Source organism: Amaranthus tricolor, chromosome 6, assembly GCF_026212465.1.
Source record: "Amaranthus tricolor cultivar Red isolate AtriRed21 chromosome 6, ASM2621246v1, whole genome shotgun sequence".
NCBI classification, from domain to species: Eukaryota; Viridiplantae; Streptophyta; class Magnoliopsida; order Caryophyllales; family Amaranthaceae; genus Amaranthus; species Amaranthus tricolor.
This window is the reverse complement of record NC_080052.1, coordinates 22,778,379-22,788,255: the sequence shown is the minus strand read 5'-3', so window position 1 is coordinate 22,788,255 and position 9,877 is coordinate 22,778,379. Positions and strand designations below refer to the sequence as shown.

The following is a 9,877-nucleotide window of genomic DNA, read 5'->3' as shown; positions in this document are numbered from 1 at the left end:
ACTAGCAAAAAGGAATTTGATTGTGAATATGTTATTTGTCTTTTTTTTATTGAACACTATTAATGAAATTTGACTAATTGCATTTTTTAAATTACCATATTTACACATTTGCATTTTTGGAAAAAATTTATATATTAATGGATGCAATAAATCATAATTATTCCAATTACACTGTTATATATAAATGTACAATTTAGAAAAGTATATTGGGAAATAAATTACATCCATTCCAATTGAATTGTATTTTATTAAATCACTAGAAATATATAATGGCCCTTTTTTCCACAAATAGTTGTTTAAAACTAGAATGACATAAAATTCATTTAATTAAACATTAAAATCAGTCATTTACATTGTTAGATTGCCATAATTACAATTTTGAATTTTAGGAAAAATGTAAAAAAAAATATTGAACCAGATGACAAATATGGAAACAAATAAATTAATGCAAAAAAATCAGCCAACTGCAAATTAGTGTGTAGGCAATCAGACTATCTTAGCTATCAAATATAGTGCAATAAAAATCAATCAACTAAAAATATTGTCTGATTTTCTGTAATGTAATTATTCCTTTTTAAAGATAAAAATGTATTAATCCATATTGTCTGATTTTCTGTAATGTTATCTGTTAATCCATATGTGTAAACAAACTGTTAAAGAGATATTTGGTAAATATATATTACATAAAAATATTTGCAAAAATAAACTTTTAGGAAAAAGGCTGATCCAAACAGCATTCATAAAACGGTCTGAAAGTTGGTATTGGGGAGCAGGAGTAAAAAATGTTCGAGCACAACGTCAAGGCAGTAAATACCTAATGTAACAATTTGTATAATGTTTTAATTTGTGTATTTTAAAGCTGAATATTTTTTTTATGTATTTTTACTATGTATTATACATTTTAATCAAGTATTTTGAGGTTTAATGCTATGTATATATGATTTTTTGAAAAACAAGAAATTATATATAAGTCGTTGTAGTGAAAAAAAATTATACAAGGGAAAAATGTAACAAAATACTTCTAGCCCATCAAATAAGACGTTGTTTCAGGCTGTGTTTTCCCCTCAGCTGCCCAAAACCTAATTTCCAGCCCATCAAAGTTTTAAAACGCTATTTGGGACAACGTTTTTCCTAAATAGCTTATCTTTGCACATATTTTTAGGTGACATTCATTATTCTAAATATTTTAAAAATAAGCTTAAAAAAAGTTCTCAGAAAGTCAATCTTATATACTAGAAAAGCCAACTATGACCCCTGGTGCTCCTTCCAGATCTCAAGGCTCCAATCGAACTGTGGTTCGAGTTGGCAGATAGTACATAGTGTTACATGCGCTTGATTGCTCAGAAGACGTTCCGCCGGCCTCATCATCTACTCCGACTTAGAACTTAACACTTGATTTTAAACCAATTTATAACACCTAATCCAAAATAAACGTAATTGATCTCTAATAATAAATTGATAATGACACAAAGTATACAACTATAGAGGTCGTCCAACAAAACATTAATAGTACAACACATTTGTACTTTCAATGCATTTCCCCATACGGCTTTTCAAAACCACGTGTCTTTCAAAAATACTACCAATTCCTCCGTACATTCTTCTATAAAGATCCTTTCGCTATTTCCTGTCTTCTCCTATTTCTTAACCCCTTTTTCTATTTCTTTCTTTCTTCTTCTTTTTTTTTTCACTTATCATTATTATTAATATATTATATTATTTTTATATTTATTTTCAATCTGTGAATTTCCATTTTCATAATTTGGGATCTCAAAACCAAAAAAATGATGTATGAGAGGCAGCATCAATTGTATCAACAAGCATCAAGATCAATAGAAGGGAGGAGAAATCATTACATAAATACAAATATAAATGAAAATAATAATACAATAAAAAATATAAAGGATTTGAAGAAATCATCATCAAGATCATCATCATCATCATCATCATCATCAAATAATAATAATAATAACAATAATCAAGATGAAGATCAAAGGCTTGAGATAATTGATTTAAGTGGGATGTCTCTTCATAAACTCCCTCATCCTTCAATTAATCTTGCTGCCATTTGTAAGCTTGATCTTTCCAACAATAATCTTGAGGTATTTATCCTTCTTTCTTTTTTTAATTATTTATTTAATTAGTGTATTATTAATATCATATCTTATTATTATTAATTCGTATATATGTTTTATATTTTTATTTTATTTTCTTATGTATAATTTTGAAATTTGTGGAAATTAAATTGACTGATGACATTGCGATTTGCAAATTATTTGGTAGTATTATACTGCATTTTGCAATTAATTTTTTTTTTTCATCAATTATGTTCATGATTCTGAATTTGGTTAAATATAGTATTTGGCGAATCTAAAAAAATTAAATTTGCATTAATACAATTTTGCTGTTATTTTAAAATATTTTAAGTTGAGGATTAAAAATGACTTTTTAAATCGTGTCATATTTAAATGTTTTATTTATAATTTTATAATTGAATTTTACGATTTAACATGAATATAATGATTTATGTCTAAAATTAATAGAATAACCAAATATAATGGGAAATTATTAGTTATAGAGTTGATGAAATTTGCATTAAGAGTATTATAGATGAGTATAAAAGAATCAAATACATGGAACGAAATATTTTTTTTACCAAAAATACTATTTCTTTTATAGAGATATGTTATTTTTAGTTTCTGTTCTCAGTGTAAAACAAATGGTCACGATATATTTTCAGGCTTCTTGGATGATACAAGAATTTGTGTTATTTAGTGGATTGTTTAGTAAATGATATTTCTATAAAATTACTAAAATAGTATTTGGTAATAAGTTTTAGGAAAATGATATATAGAGCGGTAAGGAAATTTATGTAATTTGATATTATTTTTACTTTGAAAATATAAATATTTAATATTTATTTTTTTTTGGGAAGTTCAAGTGAGTATATAAAATATTTATTGTTTTTTAATTTCTAGATTAGATTCTCTTAAAAGTTAATTATTAATGATAAAGAAAATTTATTGATTTTTATGTCCAGTCCTAAGGATTGTAAATATAATTACCCAAATTTTTAAGCTAAAATATAAAACAATTAGAATTGCTTTTTTTAAGTTAATTGTTGGCTTTTTATTTCACATATTTAACAGTCACCAACTAATAATTAACATGAAACCATTATTCATAATAATTGACTTAAACAATTTGCTTAGTGAAAATATTCAATAGTTTCGGCTTTACCAAATAAAATCAATATCATTTAATGGTTAATTATCATTTAAAAACTTTTATTTATGATCAAAAATAATTCCACCTAAAGTTACCTTAAAACAACAACTAAGTAATAAAATTAAGCTTTACAAAATCTCCACCCTTAATTAGAAATATAAAGAAGGGAGGAAAAGGAGTAAAGAAATAGAAAGTTATGGCAACAAGAAAAAGACAGTTTGGAGAACATCACTCACCAGCTCCCTTTCTTTAGAATTTGAATGCTCTTCTTACTTTAAACATGTGCTTACAAATACCCTAACTGAAAGTGGATATTCTATTATTCTATAAAGTTAAAATATATAATAATCCTTCCCTCCTATTAATTTTTTTCAATTTTTTAAAATTTGTAGATTAGATAAAGGACAAATAGATGTGTAGATAGTGACAAATTTCGTAGAATAGAGAGAATAGTTATTCTAAGTAAACTTTAAGTACATAACATACTTTTAGTAGAATATATTTAGTAACAAATTTTAATGTTACTATTTAAAATTTCTAATGTTATATATATAGTCAATTTAGTGACTTTCTTTATTATAGTAAAAATCATACTAAAGCTTTTCGCGACATAGAATTGACATTTCTCATAAATGTCACTATACTATAGTAAAAATTACATATGTCACTAAAGGTCACATAAAAGTGTCATTAAATAATAAAACTTAAAATAAAAAACTAATTAATTACACTAAAATATAATTTAATGACATTTTTTTTAATGTCACAAAATTCTTCGTTGTGAAAAGTTAATTTTTGTTATGGTGGCAAATAATTTAATGTTCAAATCACCAGCCTTTATAAATAAAAGTTTATTTGATGAAAATTATATTTAAAGTTTGTTTTAGTGAACATAATACTTAATTTATAAGTACTTAGTTCCGATTTGTTGTTCAAATTTAATAAATCTTTCATAAATCTGAAGCTAATAAATATTCAAGTTGAACTTGAAAGATGAATAAAATTTGAATCCGTAATATTTTTATCACGTTGAGTCATTAACTATAATACTATATTAATGTATCAATTTAACTAAAAACTTAAACTAATAGACATTTTTATATTAAAGATACCAACCAAACAAAGATTTGTTTTCAAAATCATTAAATATAGTCATAAATAAGGAAAGACCAAAATTTATCCTTGATAAGTATTTATTTTGTGTGAAGAAAATAATGATTGTCACAATCAAGAAAGTTACATGTTTGGGTTTTTTTATGTTCACCGCTAAAATTATAACGCCTGACAATGCCATTTTATCCAATACAAGTAATTGGACGTCACCTTTGCTCTTGATTGATTCTTTTATAAACTTTTGACACAATTGGTATATCCTCGAAATCACCTATTTATGTATTTCCTCAATATCATTATACGTATTATTGATAGTAATATATTTTAAATTTTTACACAATATAATATTATTAATTATAAATATTTTAAAATAAAGATAATATCTTTCGTAGTGTACTGATTGTATTTTGAATGAATAAGATAAGAAATAAGTGGAATATAGAATTAAGTGATACAAAATATAACTAAAAAGATAAAAATTGAAAATAAATTTATAGATGAAATTAAAAAAAGGATGAGACAATAAGTATAAATGATGGGTTATTACTACATGTTATTATTATGATACTTATTTAACGTCTAATGAATAAGTTGTTGAATTACACTGATTATTGCAATATGTATATACTAAAAAAAATATGTTAAAATTGAATTTATTGGCTTAAGTAATTAATTATAATGTGTGGTATAATTTACAGAACATACCAGAATCATTGACAGCAAGGTTGCTAAATGTGATAGTGTTGGATGTACACTCAAATCAATTGACTTCTCTGCCCAACTCAATTGGGTGTTTGTCAAAACTCAAAATCTTAAATCTTTCCGGAAACCTTATCACTTGTCTTCCCAGAACTATCGAGAATTGCAGGTTTTTACCTCTCCTTTTTTTCTTTTCGTTTTACCATTTTGTCAATATTGACTTTCTCTGTATATTTTTTAATTATAATTTGATTCTTAGTAAACTATAAATACATTTGATAACAAAATTATAAAAAGTACTCTATGCTAATTTTTTTTTATATATCCATAAAAAATTATATTTAAAAATTTATTAAAAGTAAACAAAGAGTAGTTTTTAAAAATTTTCCTATAATAGAGAACGTCTATTAATTAAAAACTTTTGACATTAAAGACAATTATTTATAATGAATTAAGATAAATTGTAGGTTAAAAAATCATTTATAGCATTTAATAGAAAAAACACGAATTTTTATAGTATTACATGTAAATTAATGATTCTAATATTGTCTTTTATATATATATATATATATATATTATTTATTTGATTATATATATATATATATATATATATATATATATATATATATATATATAGCTGTAAATACTATGTATATAAGTTGACTACATATATAAGTCCATAACCTAAAGTTAGCCTATTTCCTTGAACAATTAAATAGAAAATATAAAAAAAAAAATTGAAAATTAAGTTTTCTTTTAATTGAAATATGTGTTATTTTTCTCAAGTTGAATTTGTGTTTGATTGTTATTATCTTTTTTCTTCCTCCGCCTTAACCTTTACCCAAAAAATTATTATAAATGATAGAAATGAACATTTGACAAAATTGAATATTTCTTTTTGGTACTTTCCGTGGTCTTCATGATCTCTTTCAAAATCTAAAGAAAAATGGCATCAAGATATACTATTTGTTTTATTTGATTAGTTAGTTCTACAAATTTAAAATTATTGATACTTGCCTTTGATGAGTTATCTATAATTAGAAAACCCCATATTTAATAACTTTATAAGCACTCTTCTTTATCTTAACAACCAAGTTAGTAGGTCATTTGCAAATGGCTTAAATCACCATTTAAAAATTATATTATTTTAATATTATTTATTCATAGAGCAGTCAAAAATTAATCCGATTAATTAAAATTGAATAAAATTTGATCCGACACAAAATAACAATAAAAATTAAATTCAAATTGTCAAAATATTTACAAATAAGGCGCACAAATATCCATATGGACAGCTCAGATTGTTCATAACAAACAAATTGCCGGTATATATTATACTACATGAGTTGTTATCTTGTCTTATGCATTTTATTGATTAGGGTTGTACAGTATATATATACTTTGAATATACTGTACTATTACACATAAATTAATGTATGGTGGGAATTAACGACTAGAATAATAAAGGGTTATATGTGAATGTTACAAATAAATAAATATATAAGATCTTAAATGGCAGCTGCCTAACCTTGTTAATAATTAAATTATAATAGCATATTGTGGTGACAACTTCTAATTGAATAGCCCACTTTGCTGGTCTAGCTTGCACGATTAGTGCCTCAATTTCATCTAAATAATCTCTTTCAGATTAGTGCTTATCCTTTATTTTTTGAAACTTTATTTTATTTCGATGAATTGAAGATTGTGTGCACACTTTATAAATTATTAGTATTCTTTCTTTTATTGTCGTATAACTTTTAAATGATAATACACGTCGTATTTTCTTATATGACATTCACAAAAAGTTCATCCTAATTTAAAATACTTATATGAAACTACATACCCACAATTTCTTTGATACTTTCTCTCTCTTAGATGTGAGGATTACCATGTAGTGCCAACTAATTAAAATTGAAGCTCAATGATAATGATTCAATATTTTCTTATAAATTTTTACTATTTCTATGTTTATAATTAATTTTAAATTTAAGGATGAAAGATTCTATTATCTTTTGATTTATTCAACTTTTAATTAAAATTTAGTCCAAATTGGATAATACCAATTAGCATAATACAAGGAGTTTAAGACTATGTACTAGGACTCTAGGAGTATATGTTCGAAAATAACCCACATGTGATCCCACATCGAAGAATTAGAAAGAGACTAACTAACATACAATGGGCTACTCCTCCTAACACCAATTAGTTTTAAGATGGATTCTCATCAGAATTATGTGCTTAAACTCTTCTCTTATGCGGATCTTGTGTACAAGCCTAAATTTATCATTATACGTTGCTTCGAGTATAAATGTCAAATTTAATATGTACTTTATACGTTTCTTTGAGTATAAATGTCGAATTCTTGTCATATAATATAATCATATTTATAAATTGGATCAAATTCTTGTCAAATTCAACCTTCAAAATAAAATTTAATCAAAATTGGATTAAATAAGTATGATAAAAAAAATTTTCTGATCGCTATCACTATATATTAAAAAAAGAGTTATTATGTTATAAATTAAAAGTAATTTTAAAAACATAATTTTTCGTAAAATATATTGAATAGTGATCTATATAATTTGAGTTCTTTTAGTTGTTGATCTTAGATTTTTTAATTCTATAATATCATAGTCAGATGAAAAGACTAATATTTGTACGTGTTTCGTAGAAAGCTATATGATTGATTTGGTGGATCAATCACCTTATTATTACATAGATACTCCTAGTACGTTATTCTCTTGGTCGTGTATTTATACAACTATAGTATCTAACATAATATTCTTGTATGTCTTTCATATTAATTTTAATTTTTTATGAACAAATTTGTGTTTAATTTAATAAGAAAAAGGGTATTATGAAAGTTAATTTGTTGGGTTGTGGGTATTGTAAGACAAAAGTTTTCGTTATTGATTAACATGACCACATGATGGATCTCTAATGGTACCTTAACTTGTATCCGCTAAAGCCAAAATGAACTAGTTATATAAACTTTTAATTATTTTAAGGCTAAATTTGCATTTTCATTTGATTTAACTTTCAAAAAAAAAAAAAAACTTAGTAGCATTAGTCAATTGATTGATTAATTTGGTAACTAACCACAAATTATGATAAAATTTAAATCACTATAAATTTTTAGGTTTTAGTTGTTTAATTTTTTTTTTTCTAAACTTAAATACCAAAAATTAATTAATGAAAACTAAAGATAAAGTGATGTAAACTAATGTTTGTGACTCCAATTTGCAGGCATATAATTGGAAAAATCTTGTACATGTTAGAATATATATAACATATCTTAAGTGTTTAACTTTTAACTCTGATATCAAGCATTAAATTTATAGTTGAAGCCTAAAAATATAGTTTTCTTTTACATTGTGCAGATCACTAGAAGAATTAAACGCGAATTTCAATAAATTAAGCATGTTACCAGACACAATAGGTTTTGAGCTCTTAAACCTAAAGAAACTTTCAGTAAACTCCAACAAACTCGTCTATCTTCCATACTCAATATCTCATGCAACTGCGTTACGAATCTTAGACGTACGTCTAAACTGCCTACGTTCCCTCCCTGATGACCTTGAAAACCTTACAAATCTGGAGATCCTTAATGTAAGCCAAAACTTCCAATACCTACTGGAACTACCCTATTCTATTGGCCTTCTAATGTCACTTGTAGAACTAGACGTGAGCTACAACAAAATATCGGAACTTCCAACATCAATCGGGTGTCTTAGGAAGCTACAAAAGCTTAAAGTTGAAGGGAACCCTTTAATTTCTCCTCCTTTGGAAGTTATAGAACAAGGTCTAAATGCAATAAGGCATTACATGAGTGAAAAAATAAATGGGTATCATAAGGATTATCCTAAGAAAAAGTCTTGGTTTAAGAAGATTAAAAAGTATGGGACCTTTAATGGGTTTAATAATGGTAATGCAACTCCGGGTCGGACTTCCAATTATGAAATGCAACGTGGGCTTGTATTGCCCGAGTATCGGCCCATTGAGGCTCTTGCTTCACCAAGGTATAATTTAGGGATTTTCTCTCCTAAGAGGTTTTTCTCTTCACCAATTAATTACTTTTCTAAGTTAAGGTGAATAAGTGTTCAATTGCTTTCATATGTTTAGACTTATGTTGTATCACATTCACATTTTATCTAAGGTTTATTTTGTTGTAAATATGCTAGATTTTGAGGTTCGTGATAATAAGATATATTAATACATCAAAAATGAAAGTTATGGACGTTGTGATGCATATGCATGTAATATATTTAGTGTTTGGTTTGTTTTAACTATATTTTTTTATGCACTAACTCTCGATTCTTAGACTTAACATCAAGATAACTTTTCAAACCACAAAAGCCATTGAGATTTGGATTGTTTAGCTATACTTATTATATTGCATTATGTTGTGTAAAGTAGGATACTAAATAGTTTGATTTTCAAATTATAAATCACTTGAAAATCTTGTCAAAATATTTTAATCGATTAAAGAAGTACTAAGTTTGCTCGATGAGCTAAGTTGGTGCCCATTCGATTAAAAAAGAATATTAAGCTTTAGGTTGCTCGTTTCAAGTGATCCTAGCTCGTACAAGCTGCTCATTCAAGCTCTTGCACTAATCTCAGACTTGATGAGTATAGATTAGAAAGTGTGGGTTGCTGGAGAATGAAATGGGTTGTAAAGAGTATAAGATATAATTGTAGAGGTGATTAAGAAGTTGTGCACAATCACTAAGTTCATATTAAACTTATTCAACCAAATACGAGGATGTAGAAAACATATAGAATTAAATACAAAATATAAATAAGAAAAACGATGAATTAAAATGATTAATTAATGATA

General features: G+C 25.4%; 1 protein-coding gene across 1 annotated transcript; it reads left to right on the top strand.

The window, feature by feature from the left end:
* The first annotated feature begins 1,665 nt into the window (after positions 1 to 1,665).
* On the top strand, positions 1,666 to 9,829 carry LOC130815409 (plant intracellular Ras-group-related LRR protein 6). The gene is made up of 3 exons (XM_057681872.1): positions 1,666 to 2,102; positions 5,040 to 5,209; positions 8,421 to 9,829. Exons 1-3 carry the CDS (start codon positions 1,785 to 1,787, stop codon positions 9,130 to 9,132), a joined length of 1,200 nt encoding a protein of 399 aa, XP_057537855.1. The 5' UTR covers positions 1,666 to 1,784; the 3' UTR covers positions 9,133 to 9,829.
* Positions 9,830 to 9,877: the final 48 nt, after the last annotated feature.